Below are 20,623 nucleotides of genomic sequence, written 5' to 3' on the forward strand. Positions count from 1 at the left end.
TTATGGGACAGAAAAAGCATTGGTTGTGTTAGTGGATGACCTACATCAGGAACCAGACAAGAGGAGTTGGCTCTCCTGGACCTTCGATACCATTGGCCCTGGTTTCTCTGTGGGACACCTCACTGGGATGGGATTTGGAGGCACTGTTTTATGGTGCTTGTATAATCTTATTGTGATTATTTATGTCTTGTATATGCATACCTCCCTATATCCGTAGATCTCAGGGTTGTTCACAACATAAAATTACAATGTAATAAACACAAAATACATAACAAAAATAAGAGCAAAGACAACCTGATAATCCCCCCTTCCGCAACACATTTTGAAGGGTACCAGATGTCACTCAGCCAAAGGCCTGGTTAAAGAGGAACATTGTCACCTGGCGCCTAAAGGTGCATAAAGAAGGTGCCAGCCAAACCTCCCTGGGGAGAGAATTCCACAAAGAGGGAGCCATTGCAGAAAAGGCCTGCTCTCATATTGCCACCCTCTGGACTGCTTGAGGAGGGGTACAAAGAAGGGCCTGGTAGGGTCATAAGGAGAGAGGCAGTCCTTGAGGGATGGTGCTCCTGAGCCACTTAGTCCTAGGGGAGGTGTTGCTGTGGGTCTTCTGTTTGCTGCTCTTAACCTGAGGTGTCCCTCGGGGTCTGTCCTGCCCCAATGCTATTTAACATTTGCAGGATGCCTCTAGGAGAGGTTGTCCAGAGTTTTGGGGGTTGCTGCCACCATTCCATCTCTCCATCTAAATATGACGAAGCTGGTTTGGTGTTAGTAACGGACTGGAGGAAGGTGAAAAAATTGAAGGTCATGGTCAGTTGAAAGGCAGATGAGGGACTAGGGATTCATTATGTGCTGGAGGGGGTTACACTCCCTGAAAAACTCAGGTTCGCAGCTTGGGAGTATTCACAGATTGAACCCTTAATGGCCAGATTTAGGCAGTGGCCAGGAGCACATTTGCACATTTAAAACTAGTGCACTGTTCCTGTTCCTGGAGATGTCTGCTCTGGCCATGATGCCTTAGTTACATCCTGTTTGGATTCCTGCAATGACCTGTATGTGTGGAGGCCTTTGAAAAGTATTTGGAAACTTCAGCTGGTCCACGATGCTGCAGCCAGTTTGCTCCCTGGAGCTAATTGCAGGGAGACTAGAAACACCGTCACAGCAGCACCACAGGGTACCAGTCCATTACTGGTTATGAGCTATAAAGCCCTATATAACTTGAGTCCAGAGTATCTGAAGGACCTCATCTCTTACATGACTCTGCTTGGACTGAGATGTGCCGGGTCATCTCTCTTGAAGAGGGAACACAATTGGTAAAAATACTGCAAGCTCCTGAATGCTACTTCAGTGTCCAGCAGCAGAGCTAGATTAAGCAGCACCAACAAACTGCGGAACAGGTTCTTCAGGGGAAATGTGATGAATGCCACATCCCTAGATTGCGTTGACCAAAGTTAGAAATAAAAATGAGTGGGTAACCAGAACTACATACAGGATTCCCAATCTTGCTATGTCATTGATTTGATGCATAAAAGGGCATTACAATGCTATATTTTCAATCTCTCTCTCAATAAACCCTAACATAGAGTTTGTCCTTTTCACTGCTGATGCATAACAAGTCAAGTTTTAATAGCACTAGCTGCTACGGTCCCAACATCTCTTTCCTGGATAATAGGCACTAGTTCAAAATGTGTATGCAATAAGCATTTGTTTGCTTCAGTGGTTCACCATTTTACACTTCTTGCCACTTTGTTCACTATTTGTTCAGCTTAGCGGAGCCATTTTGGCGCATTCTGGTTGCTTGGAATTTTATCATCCTCAGTGCTTTGGTGTCTTCTGTAAACTTAAATACTTAGCTACCTAAGGCGGTTTGCCCAAAACCACAGCCAGCTGCCAGCGAATATCTGGGAACCTTAAAGTGCACTCCCAGCCATTTGCTTATTTTATTTATTTATTTGTTTGTTTGTTTTATACCACCCTATACCCCGGGGTATATCACTGCCTCTTGGGAACCCTATAGCACAGTCCAGCCCTGCATGGCACAGCCAACCTTTGCCTAAACCATTGTATGTTGGGACAATTACAGATTCATCAGAGAATGAAAAATGTATTGGTGATCTATAGCTGGCTGTGGAGTCTGGTTTAATGAGTATGTTCTGCATTTATTGACTCATCCTTTTTTCCTACTTGGGTATTTATATGACTGTTTAAAAATGTTAAAGAGCTACTTAATTATATTACACAAAGTTAAGTGTCTCTCCCCCCCCCCCCCCATTATTTTTCTCGTTTGATCTAATGGATAGCAGCCTTTTGGTAGAGATGGCTCTCGCTTACATCAGATTGTCTCAGAAATACTTTATCCAGGAATCAGTGGGCAAAACTAATTCATTATTGAGCAAAATATGAATTCATGTGCTTCAACCCTTTTACCAACTGCCCCCCCTCCAGTGGCAGCAGCAGCTGTCCCTGTTGCTAGAAGAGGAAAAGAAGGTGATGTCTGCTGGCGATGTACTTCTCCCAAAGGCTCCTGCAATGACAGCAGGTTTTGTGAATGCCAAGCAGAACGTGCAAAGTACAGAAGTGCTTGGTTTTTCTTTGCTAAATAGTGGGGGAGCAGCTCTCCTCTGCAACTGCACTTTAGCAGAACAAAAGCAGAGCTCCACCAGCACATAATGCGTATGTTTCAAGCAAAATAAAGCTTTCCCGTTGTAGGTAGACTTTAGGAGAACTACACCATCCAGCAGAAAGTGGATTCCCCACTCCTCTGGAAGAGGGAGAGATCAGGTCAACCTTCTTTCTTTTTAGCAGCACCAACCAGAGAATGAGAATGAGAATTCGGGTACTTGCAGAGCTATTGTCTTCTGTAAAGATGGCTCACCAAGTACCGGACAGCCCCATCACAGTAAACTTCGCAGCATTGCTACCTCTCCCACTTTTTTCAGATAGCAATAGCTACCAAATAGAGCAACTCACGAACATCAGATACTATAGGTCTATGCGAGTGTCTCAATTTATTGCAGTCCAACATTTTTCTTTTTTTGATATAAAATTTTGTAATTGCTTTGATTTGCACCATGAAACCCTTCTTAAATTATCCTTTCCCTCTTGCTGTGTTTTATTATGGACTCAGTAGATCACACCGCTGTTCCAAACCCTGTTTTTATTGTCTACTGAATTCAGGAGAGGAGTTAGGGAAAAGGAGCATAGGGGGCTCCCAATACTTTTCTAACTCTGTAGAATCAAATAGTGTCACCTCTTAGCATCCTGTTTATTTGTGTCTGCTTATATCAATCAAGTGTTTAATACCTGTTCATCAGTAAATTATGTTCAAAAGATGTTGCGTATGTGAGGCCTAAACCTCAGCTATTTGGTAAAGAACCATGATTGGCCAAGGTTTATTAGTCAGACGGGTTTTATGCGAGGAACTGCCCCAGATATAGCCAGGGATCACTGTAACATGCTGCCACCTTTCCTTCCGATATTGCTTGGTTCCTCTTGATTTATCAGTACCTCACAATCTGCTGGCTGTGTTCATGAGAAAAGGGGCAGAGATGTTTTTTCCCTGCTTTCCCAACCCTTCAGTGTGTGGCACGTGAAACCTGTTCTTGGCCTCAGGCCCTGCCATTGCTTTCCCAGAGCCATGACTTTGGGGCATGTCCAGCTGTAGTTGAACCAAATAGTCTGATCTAGGCCTTAGCCATCTTTGCATGTTTGCTGGAACTCACAAGGATTAAAAGTGCAAACCAACCTCCCAATATCCCCCAGCACACCAGCTCCTCCGAGACCTTTGCATGCTGAGCTGTTGTGCATGTTCTACCAAATAAATTAGAAGTCTCCACAGGATCAGGATCCCTACCTTACCAGGATTCCTGATTATGTGGAAGCAGAAGCCTTGTTCAGGGACTTCGTATCGAAAAGGAGCCAGCAAACATTGGGGGTTGAGGTGAGGCTTGTCTGCTCTTCTACATGCTTGTAACTCTCCTGCCAGAAGAGGACTCTCTTGTTTTCCAGGTACCAAACAGGCCCTTTTAAAAAGTGCCCAATTTCTCGCTGACATTCAGGTGTCTCTCCCCTTGCTACAGCTGGCTTAAGAGGCCTGCCCGCAAGCAGCAAGTTTCCAATATTTAACCGGTGTCTTTGCTTTCTTTTGCGGTGTTTGCAGATGCCAATGCAGGAGATCGAGTTCAGACCAATAATGTAGCTTCAGCATCAGCCTCCAACTCCACCTGAACTGGTCACAAGCAGCAACCTGTACAGGAACAATCGCCAGTAATTTTGAGTCTTGCTCAGCAACGCTGGTCACATTTGGAAAGAAAACTTAAAAAGAGGAAAAAAAACCTGTTCATTATAGTGTTCGATTTTTTTTTTTATTGTTGTTCTTATTTAACCTTGTAAAATAGAAATTCAAACCAGTTTCATTGTGTGCTCACTCTGCTGCGGGCCCTTTGGGGCAGGGGAAGAGGTGGGGTGGGAAGAGGGGAAGTGGAGCAATAGAACACACCAATGTCTCTTCCCAGGACAATCTTCTAATTTCAAACAATTGCTGTTGTGTACTTTAGAATCAGGAATCTTATCTCATGCCCCCCCACAACAGAAAGGAGAACCCTCATTCTGCCGAAGCTCCTTTTGTTAAGCCTTGTATTTTTAAGTGAAGTTTCAACTTTTGGTGTAGTGCACAACTTGAATTTGGTTGGGAGCTTAGCAGGAGTTGCTCACCATGAATAACATACACAGGAGACCTTAACTATCTTTGAGTTGGGATGAGGAGGAAGGAAAATGTGAGGTCTAAAATACACTGAATTGCCAAAGCCAGGGGGGGGGGGCAACTGCTGTATGAATAAAGCTTAAGGGCAAATCTTGATCTTAAATTCCGTTCTAGCATTGGAGAATTCTGCAGATATGTATGTTACATATACACACACAGACTATCGGCTTGAATGAAAAATGCTCATTCACCTACCTTAAAGATCCCTGAACATTAAAGGTTCTGTAAAGCACAAAAGAGACCATAGTCAGTCACTTGCATTCTTCAACAGGTGGGAGCAAGTGTACCCTCCCTCCAGGTGCAGAAAACAGACAGGAAACCAGTGGAGAGGTACTTCTACACCTTGCCTCCCTTCTTTTTTAAACTCTAAACTGGCTTCTTTCTCAAAGAAGCAAACAGGAAAACAATGCCAGGGTTTATAACGTGAATGGACGTAAACTTCCATTGCAATTAGAGCTCTCAAATCAACACTTTTTTTTTAGGTGATTTTAAAATCCAAATCTGGAATTTTGTATTTAATGTCACCTTTTTTTTTTTTTAAAGCTTCCTTCTTTCTAATCTTTATTTATTGATCTTCCACGGTTGCTGTTGTGGTGCTTTCACAATGGTAGTATATTAATGAGTAGACAAATCAGTTTACTTGCTCTTGCTGACTTATAGAAAGCTAAGTGTGTGTGTATATATGCACATATACATATACATATATATATATTATAAATATATACATAGATACAGTGCTGCTTTTTATTTTTTAATCTATAATTGGTCTGACTGAAGCAGAAATGCCTGTTTCTAGTGTCTGTGTTCTGGGTTATTTTGTAGTGGCAAGAAGTCAAGTCTCTCTGTTTTTGAAGCGAAAGCAATACTTCTTGAAAGGCGTTAGGGAAGTTGCAAGAAGGAATGCCATTGCTGCCGGAGCAACCGAGGCAGGCTCTTTACGTCTAGCTTTCTCCTTTGATTGAGAGATGTGCTCACCTAGCCTTACACTCATTCAAATGAATCTCAGTCATCTTGGTGCTTGTGAGAGTTTATTTCGTTGTTGACTCTTTTGAAACATGATTTGCTGATTTGGCCCGGGGGAAACTCAGCATTATGCAGATGCAGCCACTGGAAGGCAACAAGGCCTCCTCTTTCTTCTCACGTTTATGAAGCTGGGTCTGAGAGTCTCATCTGATTAAAGGTGCTTGTCAAGGAGGGAGCTGTTGGGCTGTCTCAAAAAAGGATGAACAGAAAGTTCAGATACATGGTTATTAAAATAGCCTCAAGGGGAATGGGTATGGAACCCATATTTGTTTAAACACTCCAGTTTTCTAGAGGCCTGGAAGGGGATCTCGCTGTAGGAAAGGAGCCTATAGGTGTCTTCCATGTTGATTTATAGCCCTCGTGATCAGAGCTCTTGAGACACTTGAACAAGCAGGAGGATGACCTAGAGAAAACTCAGTTTGCAGTCATGAGAGCAGGACAGTCTAGGCTCAGGAGAGAGATGGTGTCTTAGGATTTGCATTACTGTTAGTTTGATGCTAGCAGGGAAGAAGAATGAAAAGCGTTAATTATTTTTTAAAAAAATTGTTTTGTGTGTGTATGTGTGTGTGTATGTGTAAACTGAGATCCTGATGGTTTTATTTTCTCGTGGATCATGGCGGGACTGCAGACAAAATTTTATACAAATCTAGATCCAGGTGTTTCAATACCATTTTTGTAAATAAACAAGACAAAAGCTCCTCACCAAATTCAAGTTTGTACATTAGTTGTTCTTAAAATTTTGAGTTGTATTGCTTTGTATGTAAATATGTGGACCCAGGAACTGCTGTTAATGAGCAAAACGTTACCATTCAGGGCAGTTAAATCTGTTTTAATAATCAGACAAAATGTAGACGAGCTTTTTAAAGCCATATAGTTTTAACTCTGTACAGTAGATAACCGGCCTGTATTATTGTAACAATAACTCTAGCGATGTATAGTATATCTATATAGTTTGGAGTGCCTTTGCTTCCATATTTTTTTTTAAATTTTATTTTATTCCTTTTTTTGTACCAGATGTCTCACACATGGAAATCTTTGTTTCACTTCTTTGAGTTATTTCATGTCAGTAGTATAATTAAAAAGAAAATTCATTCAATTTTTATTTTTATTTTTACTTCAAACCATGGCTTTGTTCGTAGGTGTTTAAAAGTTTCTCTCCTTACCCACAATAGCAGTGACCGGTTTCATTTTACGTTTGCTATCTTGGCATCTAAGTGGCAAGTTTACATTTTGCTCGTCTTTTCCCAGTACGTTTGTCCAGAGTTACTTGTAGACAACAGCTTCTGGCTAGGAGCTTTAGTTTAGTCTTTGTTTCTGTAGAGGCAAAATAGGGCTTTGCAAAGAAGCTGTCATGGAATGGGGGGTGGGGGCAGCAGGGGGGTGGAAGAATTGGGGTCTCACTCACTCACTCACACATCCTTTCTGCTTTTTTTGGCCAGAGATTAATCTGTGGTATTGAGAGTCTGTAGTTGTAGATTATCACTTGCCCTCCCTCTCACCCCGAAGTTTTATTTTCTTATGAAAGTCATTTTGAAGTTGACCTTAATTTCTGTGCCCAGCACAAAGGCCTTGCTTTGAAAACTCTGCTCACTTGTGTGTTTGACCTTGTTAGTATTCCACGTGAGGTTCTCTTCTTCGGTGGCAAAATGCTGAACTTTTTATCAAACCAAAGGTTTCTGTTTTGTTTTTGGCTTTTTGTCTTTTTGTAATCATCTTGTGTTCATTCCAGTAAGGCGGAGGCTGCACTTTTTCTGGTGACACAAAGGTCAGTGATAGCATTTTGTTTCTGACAGTCCACTCCGAAGTCTGTTTTTGTGGCTTGTTTTTAAATGAAGTACCTTAATGGTCTCTTGATCTATCCTTTGTCTGCATTGCAACTGTGCATGTCCCTGAGATGGCATTAACAATATTCTGTGTCCCCATCTGAAAGTCAATCAAGACACTTATCTTAATTTTGAAGTACCTTCCTTTAAACAAAGGGGTGTGTGGAATCAACAAAGATTACTCTGAAGTCATCTGACTGATACTTGAGCATATACTTCTTTTTATAAATAAGCCAAGTGATGGTGAATGTCCATAATTAGTGTTAATCTGAAATGTTCCCAGATTAGTAATGCTTCTTAAGAAATGCTACCAATAAACTATTATCCATTATAAATCCCAGCCACTAGAGGTCAAAGCCAGTAATGAAAAGCACAGTTTAGTATGTAACCCAGGACCTACATTTGCCAGGTGTATACATCAGAAAGCCTTTGAATTCCCAATATTTCTATAGAGGCTAATTTCTTGCTTCATTTGTGACAAGGCAATAAAAGCAAAATGAAAAGGCGTAATAAAGACTTGTACCTAAAGGGTTAGCTTGAGATACATATTTTCCTTCCTTGTGTTGTTTGTTCTTGGTTTTTTTGGGAAAAAAACAATTTATATATATAAATGAACGTTTATATATATAAATAATATGCTTGCCTGTAAAATTTGCGTTTGTTACTATGTTGCTGATAGATCACTTGGGCTTGTGCACACAATTACCGTGATCACTTCCATCTTAAAAGCAGAAAATCTAAAATCTATATATAATGGACTGTGGGTTGTATACAAACTATTGCATACACGTACAAAGCTGTCTTGATTCAAAGAAGAAGCAAAACATGTATAACATTATTACTACTTGAATGCCTCTGTGACTGATTAATTTTTTCATTTTAAATATAAACTTTTTTGTGGAGAGTATGCTTAATGTTTTATTATTTTGCCTCCTCCCTTCTGCTCCTTTGTAAATACATTTTGTTCTGTGTGACTTGGTTCGGAAATAGTTAACTGGTACTGTAATTTGCATTAAATAAAAAGTAGGTTAGCCTGGACATGAAATTTAAAAATACAAAGTGTGTGGTCTTTATTTCAAAACTCTTGGAACTTTTCTGTATCCCACCTCCATTAAAAGTCTCTTCTTCTGCTCCTATTCACCTTTTTCCAGAACTGTTCCTCACCCCGCCCAACAAGGGGGTTTGACTCTTTATATAATAAACACAGGGAGCTAGCATGTTTTCTTAAATGGTCTGTATTAATCTGTGATACTTTTGCAAGAGATAACAGCTTCTGTCTTCCACCAAACCATTTGATCTGATGGAAAGGAAGAGGAACCCTTTGACAGTTATCATCCTTGATGACCCTACTTTATCTGCAAGATGTGCTGAGAAATATTATAATGCACTTCCTTTCTTTGAGCCCCTGAGTAAACCTGGTGATGGTGTGAAGAGTTTATAATAACCATGTCTTGTGGGGCTGTTCCTCCAACAAATCGGCACGTTGCTATCTCTGAGCTGGGTTTCAGTCCTGGATAATGTATGTATTCAATGTGATGTTTGTTTGCGCAAAAGAAAATTTCTTTTTCAAGCCGAATGACTGGTCAGATCTATTCTGTTACTATACTAAAAGGCTAGATGCAAGGTCATGTGACTACTGCTTCAATAAATTAAAAAAATATATTGCAAAAAAGACTCCTTCATTTTTATTAATCATACACGCGACAGCCAGGTTGGGGCAGAGCAGAAGTTTTGGGAAGACGCTTGAAGTAATCCTGGGAGGCTGGCACTTCTCGTTTTCAGTTCTTAGATAGCCAATAAGAAGAGTCCATCTTGGGGGAGGGAGGTGGCAGCCACTCCTACATTGCTTCTGATTTTCTCCCTATTCACCTTCCCTCCCCTACTCCGCTTCTGTTTGCCCTGGCTCTCCCACAACTGTTGCGTTCTCTGCCCATATCCTCCATCTGGCTCACAGGCAGATTTGGAGAACAGATGCATTAGGAGGAGGAGGAGGGTTATTCCTTCGTCGTAGACCATCTAGGCCAAAAGGTGTGGACTCCTCCAAAGGACACTCAACCATTTCATCCCTCAATGCACAGCAGTCCGTGGTTCTAGAACAAGGTGATGGTCCTTGAAAAGAACAGAAAACCCAAGGTGGTGGGGGGGGTTAAAGTGCCAGCCAGCCTACCTTCAGAAAGCCTTGAAGTTTCAGCAGTTGTCCCTGACTGTGTCATGGCAAGCGATGCCCATTGTGAGCTTTCCACAAGCTCCTTTTTGCTGTGCCTTGCGCCCTGCTACCCTGAGCTGGCCATGCCTAGGACCTTTGACTAGTCTTACCTTCCTATGCCCTATCTTCAGGAAATGGCCCCTGTCCTAGGAGCAACTGTCCCAAAGCTGGAAGATCACAGGGCAGCAATATGTTCCAGCCCTGACTTCTTTTACTCCGTCTCTTCTTGTGTGCCCTATTCTTGCTCTGTCTTTCACAAGAACATCCCTTCTTCTGCAGATTCCTTACTTGCTTGTCTCTCTCTGGTTTCCTTTGCCCAAGTCTTTCCAAGGCTGCTGGAGCTTGAAGAGGAGACAAAGAGAGGTTGTAGGGCTTCTCTGCAAGACTTTCCCTCTAGTCCCAGAGTTTTGGTAGTTGGGCGTGATTTATTCTATGATGAGAAGATACAAGACTTCCAAACTCTCCTGTGTGCTGTCTTTTCCCCGCAGCTGCAAAAAAACAACAGCCCTAACCCTAAGCTTCGGGGTGGCAAATGTATGTTTTTTGAAGTATTTCTAATTGTTCTGCTTTTCTTGCAAAACTCTTATTTTTCTTGCTGCCAATTGGATTTCAAGATTTTAACGCTGCAGTCTATGAAAATATTTAAAAAATTATTCTGCTGTTGCTCTCGGTTTGTTTGATATGGTAAACACAAAGATGTTTTAGAAAGAAAGGAGGGCACAATGCAAAAAATGGGGGGAAGACCTCAGAGGTGAATATTAGTCCAAGGTACTTCAAGCCTTTTGCTGGTTCCTCAGGGGCAACTAGAAAAGCAAGATATACAAACCATCAGCAATGAATAATGAGAATTGTAAAACTCATTTTAAAAAATACACATCATTATGAAACAATGTGCAAGAGTTTGCATAATGGGTCTTAAACACGAAAACACCTCAATAATGAAACTTCATCTGATTTCTCCTAAAGAATCCCTATACGGTTGTATCTCCTCTTCGTATCCCTCTGGATACAGAATCTTCGGGTTAAGCCGGCCATGGCAAACCCAGAAGTGTATACTTCCAGGTTTCGCCGCTTGCGCAGAAGCGCTCAATCATGTGCAGAAGTGCGCCTCTATGAAATTTTTGGGATGCGAACGGACCCCTGGAACAAATTAAGTTCATATCCAGAGGGTCCACTGTAATACTATAAACATCAGATTTATGACCCAATTAGACACTATCGGTTTACACAAGAGACATACAAACTCGAACTTAATAAAAAATACTCAACTTACAACAGCTGAATTCACTTGGAAACATATCTGTAACCCTGATCAAATAGTTCTCACAAAATCTGTTAAAAATCCAACCCAAGGGTAAGCTTCATACTAGCTATGTAATGACAACTAACCCTTTGCATTCTTTCCTGCAAGTAAGCTCCATTGACCACAGTAGGACTGAGCCAACAGGCATAGAAATAGGCTATGTATCCATTCAAGGACAACTGTTTTCCACACTATTTCAAAATTTCTGAGACTTCACTGGAGTCCAGGGCAAGCTTTCTTGTCCCTGGGTAAGAAACGAAAAAGTTCTTTGACCAAATTGGGAGGGGGGGGAGGCAGAGAGACATATGGAAGCATCACTCTGAAAACGGGCAAGAAAAAAATTCCCAGGCAAGTATCGGCAACCACCAACAAAAGCCCACCCCACCCCCCAACTTTGCTGCAGGTACATCCACTCTGCTTGCTAACTGATGGAACAGAGAAAAGCAAACAATTCAAGTGACGGCTACAAACAAAGGCCAAAGCTTCCCTGAAACCAACCCCCCCCCCCCAGGATGGGCCTTCTTGTGCATAGGTGGGACCATGATGCCTCATGAGCAGGACTGGGAAGGAACACAATTCTAAGTGTACCTTATTTCTTTTCCGTTTCTTCACTGCCTGAGGGGTCTGTACCATCACCTTCAGGTGGCATTTCAGGCTCTGTTTGACTGACTGGAATCTGCGGCTCATGCGACTCATGGGATTCATGCAGCTCGTGGGGCTCAGGAGCGCCTTGTTCTTCAGCTGTTGCAGGAGGCAGATCTGCACTTGGGATTGCTAGCTGAGAAAGTTCGACACCAGTGGCCAGTTGGAGCTCAAAGAGCTGTCCCACGGTCGTCTCTGTAGTCCCATGAATGATCTGATGAGCTGCGTGAATGTGCTTTCTCTGGGACTGTCTCACTGTGCAGGAGAAAGTGGTAGATCCAAGGCAGGCCAACAGTGAGAATGGTGAATCGGGCTCCCTCATCTCCCACATCATTCTCTTAACTCAGCAGGAGACAGGTGTGTAAGAGAAACTTCCTGACCAAGGGGTCGGCCTCCGCTCAGCTAAGTCAGCCACGGTCTTCCAAAACAAAGGGAAACCCTGGAAAGCAAGAGCTGCTAACATCACCAGCAGAGACTCGGGTGGCTTGCCAAGTCCACCTTTTGAGAGACTCCTGTGACACAGAAATAAAATTCTGCCAGAGCTGGCTCCCACACTCATTTCAGAACAAGGATGGGAAAATGCACCCTGGATTACATTTGAAGAAACAAGAGGCCCCCAGGGGAGGGCCTTCTAAAGGTGTCAGAGAGCTATGCAAAGGAGATCTCAAAGGAATTAGAGCAAAATAATTAAAAATGGCAAAGGGAGAGGACACTCCTATACAGGAATCCCCCACTGCCTTCTAGGACGGTAGTGGAGGAAGTGGGCAGGCATGGAAAGGCTCACACTGCAGCACGAGCCTCTTCTTTTAAAAGGAAAAAAACATATCCAAAATTTATGGTAAGACACAAAGGTAAAGGCCCCCTGGACGGTTAAGTCCAGTCAAAGGCAACGGGTTGTGGTGCTCATCTCGCTTTCAGGCCAAGGGAGCCGGCGTTGGTACACAGACAGCTTTCCGGGTCATTTGGCCAGCATGACTAAACCGCTTCTGGCACAATGGGACACCGTGACGGAAACCAGAGTGCACGGAAACACCGTTTACCTTCCCACCACAGCGATACCTATTTATCTACTTGCACTGGCGTGCTTTCAAACTGCTAGGTTGGCAGCAGCTGAGACAGAGCAACGGGAACTCACTGTTGCGGGGATTTGAACCGCCAACCTTCTGGTCGATAAGCCCAAGAGACTCGGTGGTTTAGACCACAGTGCCACCCGCATCCCCTTTTAAGACTTAAGTAATCTCGGGAGATAAACAAGCTGTTCACACTTCCTACCTTTCTCCTTGATGGCCATTTTCCTCACTTCGGGGATCAGGAAACTATAAACCAGCTCGGCCACAATTTCTTCAGACTGAAGATGTGTTCGACTAAAGAGGAGATCATTTGTACAAAAGGTTCTATTTTTGTCATTATCTTCATTTCCTCTCTCATCCCAATTCCTCCGCTCTTTTTTGTTTCACATCAGGAGGGTTTTTGTTTTTTTAAAAAAGAGAAACAGTAATATTTGTGCATGTTCTGTCAGTGAGGACACTTCCTACATGATGGGAAGGGGGCGTAAGACCATATCTGACAGGAGCGGGGTAGTACCTCACTTCCACACCATGATCAGGATGGGCGCTACTCCAGGGGAAGGGGAGGACCTGCATTTGCTATCTATCTTTCAGGAAAGAGGAGCAATGCAGGATCCAGGGCAAATGGATGAAGGAGAGGCATCTCGCTGGTGTGAAAAATATATAATAAAATATATACGAGCTACATGCCCGAGTTGGAACAACTCTGTACAAAGGAATATACACAAACTTTAAAAGTTTGCAATATGGTACAAAAACCACAGGTGGGCACAGAGAACTGCTGTTCACATCACACTCACAGTGAAATACTTTTTGAATCAAGCTTCTTCCTCGGTTAGATGGCCATTACAAATCTTTTTTTTTAGCATCTGCTAGGCTTTAAGGGTCACAGCATCTCACACAGATAGCTGAATTAGTCTGTTGCAACAACATCAGGAGAGTGTCTTGTGGCACCTCAAAGAACAACAGATTTACTGTGACATGTACACTTTTATGAAGTGCACGTTATGGGCAAAAGGGGCTCTAGTCCACAAACCTTTATGCCACAATAAAATCTACCCACTGAGCAATCTGCAGGGAACCAAAATATTACACTTTGCATGTAGCCGGCAGGATACGAACCTGCACAAAAATGGTTAAGACTTTAAGGTGCCACAATACTTTATATTGCGATATATGCTGCTGTTCCCTGGAGAATATACCGTGTTTCCATTTCATAAGCGATGTCGTTGATTTCCACAGCCACTCTTTGAATCTCTTCTCTAGCTTGTTCGTCAGCCGTGGTCTCCATGCTGTCCAGGATGACATCTTCCAGGTAGGAGTCAACTGTACTCTGGTGCACCTTAACAACCTGGAAACAGCCCCAAGCAGAATTTCCTTCTTAGCACCATCTCCTATGATGAGTGAGCACAAATCATTTATAGGTCGGGTGCTTCCACACTAGGACCTTTGTATACCATTTTACAGTGTGTTCAAATGATGTTTCCAAATTGTAGACTTCCAGTATTTTCTGCATTTCATGCCCCCTATCTTGCAACCCCCCTAAAAAAAGATTTGTAGTGACTTTTAAATCCTACAATGCTATTGTATCAGGTGCCTGTCCAAAGGGTGGGTGGGGGGTGCTATGAAGGCTTTTCACATCTTGTACCTTTGAATGAAACACATTCGCTTTGCTGGCTGTACCTGTTTTATTGATTCTGGCTGATGGATTAGTGTGTAATTTCCCATTAAATAGCCTTTTTCTGAACTGCCTCATTCCAGCTTATTTCTTGGAGGGGTAGGGGAGAGATTCTTTAGCTGTGGATCTCTTCCCCTTTTTAGTTGGTGCCGCACCCCAAAGACACTGACATGTGTCAATTAACGAGCTGCTCAATGATAAATTTCTCAAAAATCTGCCAGCCCCAGCCCCAGGATCAACTGGAAGCAACAAGAACAGCTGACTGGCAAGCAATATCCTTTTAAGTTGCCAATAACCTCTGCTGAATGGAACTTACTTCTGAGTAGGCATTTCAGAAGCTCTTGGCCGGCGGGGGGAGGGGGGAGGCATTTCTAGTTAAAATAGCACTAGATTAAATGCTGTGTAGAATCACACTTTTAATCGCAATTCCAATTTATTGTGGAAAAGCATCGCCTCTCCAGCCCTAAAGGGCTCTATTGTGGAAGGGACTGATGCGATTCCAACTCTTGTTTTCCTATAGCCAGTCCAATACATTTGCTACCTGAGGCCAAGATGGTGGTGGTTCTTCATTTCCAACACGCACAAGCTCACTTCCTCTGCACGTGAGGTGTCAGACTACTTTAGGGGCCTTCGGAGAGGCTGTATGGCTTACCCAGCTCTGTCCTCCAAGAGAGGAAGATGTTGGGGGGGGGGGAGAGGCTCAGGAGGAGTTAGCTGGGAGCTTCCGCTGCTGCTCCCCTCCCAGAGCATCTGCCACCTGAAGACTTTGCCTCACTTGGCCTAATGATCATTGCCAGCCAACCCCAGCTGGGAGGAAGGGTGAGATATAAGAATAAATAACACAAAGCTCGCTTTTGCGTTTGTGTGACTAAGTTATCTATCTGCGGATTTACTTTCGCACATAGACGTTCAGCCCAAGGATCAGCTGTCAGGTATGCAGAATGGTCAGAGTTTACTCCAAAGTATGGAATGTGTACTCTGTGACAGAATCTAGACATTATTATTATGATCATTTATTGAATTTATATACCACCCTATACATGGAGGTCTTAGGGCGGTTCACAGAAAAGATCACAATGCAGCCATACCTCATGTTACGTTTGCTTCAGGTCGAGCATTTTCAGGTTGCGTCCCGTGGTGACCCGGAAGTACCGGAACGGATTACTTCCGGGTTTCACCGCATGCGCAGAAGCCGCAAATTGCGACCCATGCATGCGCAAACGCGGGTTGCGTTCTTTTCAGGGTTGCGAACGGGCCTCCGGAACAGATCCCATTCGCAACCAGAGGTACCACTGTATATAAAATAAAAACAATAACACCCCCCCCCTCAAAAAAAAGCCACATTTTAAAAGGATGTCAGTCAGGACAACCAAAGGCCTGGTTAAAAAGGAACGTTTTTGCCTGGCGCTTCAAGGAGTATAATGACAGCGCCAGGTGAACTTCCCCGGGGAGAGCATTCCACAGACAGGGAGCCACTGCAGAGAAGGCCCCGTTCTCGTGCTGCCACCCTCTGGGCCTCTCGAGGAGGAGGCGGCACAGGAAGAAGGGCCTCAGAAGGTGGGTTCATGGGTCCATGTCGAATACTGGGATGAAACACGATGATAAAAAGTATGCTCTCTATGCTCCCTCGACTGTGAGAGCCCTGCACATCCCCACAGCAGTCTAGCTCCCTCTTGCCCTGCAGAAAGAGTCCTCTACAAATAATTCCCACAGGGACAGCACACTTGACTCAGTTTACTGTGCAGGTATCAGGACAAACTTCAAGCCCCATGACTGGGGCTGCAGTCCCCCCACATACCTGTCTAAAGATCTCATCTTCCTCACGCCTGCGCCGCTCCTCCACTTGCCGGCGGCCGCTCTCCTCGGCTTCCCGAATTCGGCGTTGCCTTTCAGCAAGCATAGCAAAAGCGTGGATCCTCCGTTCGTCTTGGAGCCGAATCAGCTCTTTGGAGAGGAAATCTAGCATGTTGGAGAGGGCTCTTCCTTCCACCCGAGCCAAGTGCTTTTCCATGAGAGACATCTAAATGCAACGCGGAAGAATTATTCTCCGTTCTATGAAACAAGTTACTTTTTCCACAGGAAATGAGCTCCAGGCCTGAGCATCAGAACCCAGCCTTGAAAAGATTATGCATGCTATTTCCGGAGACGTGAAAGTAATCTGGAATAGTGTGCTGCTGCTGCTGCTGCACTGAGATAGGCAACGTGGTGCCCTCCAGATGTTGCAGGGCTGCAATTCCCACACTAGTTGGTGGTTTGGAGCTGATGGGAGTTGGGAGTCCAACTACACCTGCAGGTCATGGACTGGTTTTACACAGGAATGGTGGGAGCAAACCGCTGGAGAACCCCCAAAGGAAGAAGGGATCCATTTCACATGTACTACTGGCAAGCCAGGTGTCCCCCATCTTATATTTGTGCAGCTAGTTGTTTCTGCCTAAGTGCAGAACCTAGACATTTGTCCCTAGTGACATTCATTTTGTTAGCTTGAGCCCAGTTCTCCAATCTGTTGAGGTCATTTTGAAACCCGGTTCTGCCTTCTACAGCATCAGCTACCCCTCCCCGTTTGGTGTCAACTGCAAATTTGATGAGCAACCCCTCAATTCCTTCATCCAAGTCATTTAGAAAGATGTTGAACAACAATGGGCCCAGGAGAGAGCCCTGCGGCGAACCACTTGTCACTTTTATCCAGGATGATGAGGAACCTTTAATGAGCACTCTCTGGGTTTGGTCAGGCAACTAGCTGCAAAGCCACCTAACAGCTACCTCCTCAGTCGGCGCAAGTTGCCTAAAGTAATGACTCCAACAACTGGCTAACCCAGCCATCTTGTTCCTCTGTGTAACCCTAGCATACAAAACTCCTAGTAAGCCCTATCTTGAACAAAGCCCTCCCTATGAGATTATATTCCTCCCTCAGATGACCAAATGCCATCTTCCATCATAAGCTTCTGTTGCAGACATTGTTGTAGGAGACAGAAGGGAAAGACTTTAGACCAGACACTGGTCCGCTGCCTCTCTGTCTATGGCCAGACCTTGTGTTCATGCAGATCCCGCTGCCTCTGCAAGGCCAACGTCACTTGCTTCTCCGCCTTCTTCAACAGCTGCCCATCCTCCTGAAGCGCATGAGTGGTGCGCAACTCGCGGATCAGTTCCAGTCGCTTTTCCTTCCCTTCAAACATCTGTCAGGAAGTCAGAGGGAAGGAAGGAATGAAGATGCAGCTTCACTGAATGTTCTCTTCCACCAAACTTTATTGTTGTCATCTCATTTTTTAAATATATAAATTACCCTAGTTTTTACATGGTTTTATAAACAAACAGAACAAGTAAAATACAAATAAAACATAAATATAGCCGCCTACTCCCTCATAAGAGAATCATTTCTCCAGGTAGAGAAACAAACTATGTTAAAGAACCAGGCTATGCTTGACAACACAGGGAAACAAATCTGAATTTATGGGGAGTGTTCTGTTTCCCCTTCAGAGTCACAATGTATTTAAAGAAAGGAAACAATATATCGGGAAAGGAATAACACTTGCTTTTCATGTATTTGACAAGTTAATTTTTGCAGAACCATTAATTTCCACACTTTGATTATCCACTCCAGAGAAGTAGGGTGGGAAGCTGATCTTGACCGTGAGAAATAAACCAGGAAAGGAGATCCTGGTGTTCAGACAAGGGGTGACCAGGTCTGACACTAGGCAAAAGCACATTGGTGGTCTTTATCAATACAGCTATGTGAAATATTCCGAGAACGCAAGCAGGAAGAGAGCCCTTGCCCTCAGCTCCCGCTTACAGGCTTCTCAGAGGCATTGGCTGACCACTGCAATAACAGGATGCTGGACTAGGTGGGTCATCAGCCTGATCCAACCAGACTCCTCTTCTAGTTATAATGAATTTCTCCCTAGTAACGGACTCAAGTGTGTCCTAAATAGCTATGTGAGGTCAAGGGATTTATTTTCTCTAAAGCCCAGCAAGGCAGCTGAATAACTTAAAAACCCACTTGACTCTAGCCCAAAGAAGGTACATCTTGCTTGGGGGAAGAAATATCATCATTCCAAAACAAAATAAAGGAGGATGGTTGTGCTGTCTTCTTATTTCTCCTCCTCCCTGGACTGCAGGCTTACTTACATCTTTATTAAAGATCCACCCAAGCTCTGTTCCAAGTGCAGCCACCCATCCCACACACCCCAATTTCTCCTTTCTCCCAAGATTCTTGTGCTGGCCTATCAGCACCTTTCTCTCATTATTTTGTTTTTAATCTGCCACTAGATGCTTAAGAAAAGAAAAACCAAGAGAATACCATATTCTGGATAGCTCTGCCTCGGATTAAGCTCTGCAGTGTAATCACAGCAAGTTCTCTCTCTTCTTCAATCTGCAAAAGACAAGAAGAGTTTGCCATTGCCAACTGCTTTGTTGCAGGAAGACACTCAGGAAAGGACATCACTGAATGATCTGTACAATATTACCTAGATTTCTGAGAATGTGGCTCACATTTATTGACTTTAATCCCTGTATACCAGCCTAGTTGGTTTACAGATATGGGGGGGGGGGGGAGAGATAAGGGAAGCTTAGCAATGGAAAGATTGGGGAATTAGATTTTTAAAGCACAAATCTACTCTAAGGATGCTTAGGATCTGAATATTCTGTGTGCATGTTAGGCATGTTAGCTTCCATACATTCCCCTTCTTTTAGTAGTGGCTATTCATTGCTATTCCACTGCTTGCCATCCACACCCAGGGGGCCATGCTTCACAGAATGTATCGGGGCTGTGTTTCTCTGTCACACCCCACAATCCCTCTTCCTTCACTCTTCCATCAAGTAGGGGTGTGACATTAGAGGCCAGTCACTGAAACATTACTAGACATGTGGCAAACCATAAAAAGAAGGCGAAAGTGCTAATGAGATTCCAAATCAGCAGTAACTGCAGGTGTAGAACAGGCTATTCTTACTTAATAAGTTTCCTCCCAGTAATGGAATAAATATTAAAAAGAAAAAAGAATGGACTGTCATTTTGAGGATGATGATGTCATGTGGGCACTGGAAAACTTGCATGCCTAAGCGACACTGATTCCATAATAAATTCCTGCCCTGATGTATCCCGAATCTGTATAAAATGCTAAATAGGAGATAGTTTCAGCTGACTTAATATAAAGCAGTCTCTGCTACAGCATTAGCCTAAAATTTTACAGAAATCCATTACGGGGGGAAGCAAATTAATTGCAGTAAAGTTTTAAAGTATACATTATTTTATATATACTGAAATATGTACATTAAGTAAATATAAATATAGTCATACCTTGGATCCTGAATGCCTTGCAAATTGAACGTTTTGGCTCCCGAACACCACAAACCCAGAAGTGAGTGTTCCGGTTTGCGAATGTTCTTTGGTACCCGAACGTCCGTCATGGCTTCTGCGGCTTCTGATTGGCTCCAGGAGCTTCCTGCGGCCAATCGGAAGCCGTGCCTTGGTTTCTGAACGTTTTGGAAGTTGAACGGACTTCCGGAATGGAGTCCATTCAACTTCTGGGGTACGACATTTTAACAAATGGAGGAAGGTTTTGAATCCTGCAAAGGGAAGGCACCGTAAAAGCAGAAGAGAATGCAGCCTGCCAACTTTTTAAGACTGGTTTGTAAAAGGCAAAGTGTTATACACCCAAAAACTGTAAACGCTCCTGTTTTTCTAATCCAAATGTATATAATTTCAGGCACAACAGTATACTTGTGGCAATAGCAATATAAGGTGTTAAGGTGTGTATTTCTAAATCCAGGGCCTCCAGCAGCTAGTCTCCACTGTAACTTGCCTCCTGTGCTACCGGCACTCCAGGCCCACAGGAGATCAGGAGGACTCTAGCATATCCTTCAAGTGTCTCAACTTTCCTGGGACATCTCAGACTTACAGAAGCCATCCCAGCTTCTGATTTGATCCCAGAATGTCCCATCTTCCCACTCCAGTGCTGCTGCCCAGCTCAGGGAGGACGGTGAGCAAGCACTTGCAGTGGCCTGCATTCCCATGCAAGTCAGCTGGCTTCTGTAAAACTGTGTCACCAAAAGATGGGCATCTTTTGGTGCTGCTGACTCACTGCACTGAAAGACACGGGGAATGTTGGAGGTTGTGCTCTAGGCCTTAG

The 20,623-nt window shown here is 43.7% G+C and overlaps 2 protein-coding genes across 3 annotated transcripts in view; one reads left to right on the forward strand and one right to left on the reverse strand.

Annotated features, from left to right (window-relative positions):
• GSK3B (glycogen synthase kinase 3 beta) overlaps window positions 1-5,710 on the forward strand; it is a 62,911-nt gene extending 57,201 nt beyond the window's left edge. For both annotated transcript variants that reach the window (XM_081845353.1, XM_081845354.1), the window contains one exon: window positions 4,157-5,710. In XM_081845353.1, coding sequence (XP_081701479.1) covers window positions 4,157-4,224 — 68 coding nt within the window. In that variant the 3' untranslated portion in view covers window positions 4,225-5,710. The remainder of the gene's footprint in view (window positions 1-4,156) is intronic.
• A 611-nt stretch (window positions 5,711-6,321) lies between these two features.
• Window positions 6,322-20,623, reverse strand: part of CFAP91 (cilia and flagella associated protein 91) — a 28,700-nt gene continuing 14,398 nt past the window's right edge. Inside the window, exons 12-18 of the mRNA XM_081845015.1 lie at window positions 18,796-18,867; window positions 17,528-17,674; window positions 16,300-16,521; window positions 14,026-14,174; window positions 13,029-13,120; window positions 11,703-12,011; window positions 6,322-10,614 (exon numbers count right to left, since the gene is read on the reverse strand). Coding sequence (XP_081701141.1) covers window positions 11,704-12,011; window positions 13,029-13,120; window positions 14,026-14,174; window positions 16,300-16,521; window positions 17,528-17,674; window positions 18,796-18,867 — 990 coding nt within the window. The 3' untranslated portion in view covers window positions 6,322-10,614; window position 11,703. The remainder of the gene's footprint in view (window positions 10,615-11,702; window positions 12,012-13,028; window positions 13,121-14,025; window positions 14,175-16,299; window positions 16,522-17,527; window positions 17,675-18,795; window positions 18,868-20,623) is intronic.

This window comes from Podarcis erhardii (assembly GCF_964252035.2).
Source record: "Podarcis erhardii genome assembly, chromosome: 17".
NCBI lineage: Eukaryota > Metazoa > Chordata > Lepidosauria > Squamata > Lacertidae > Podarcis > Podarcis erhardii.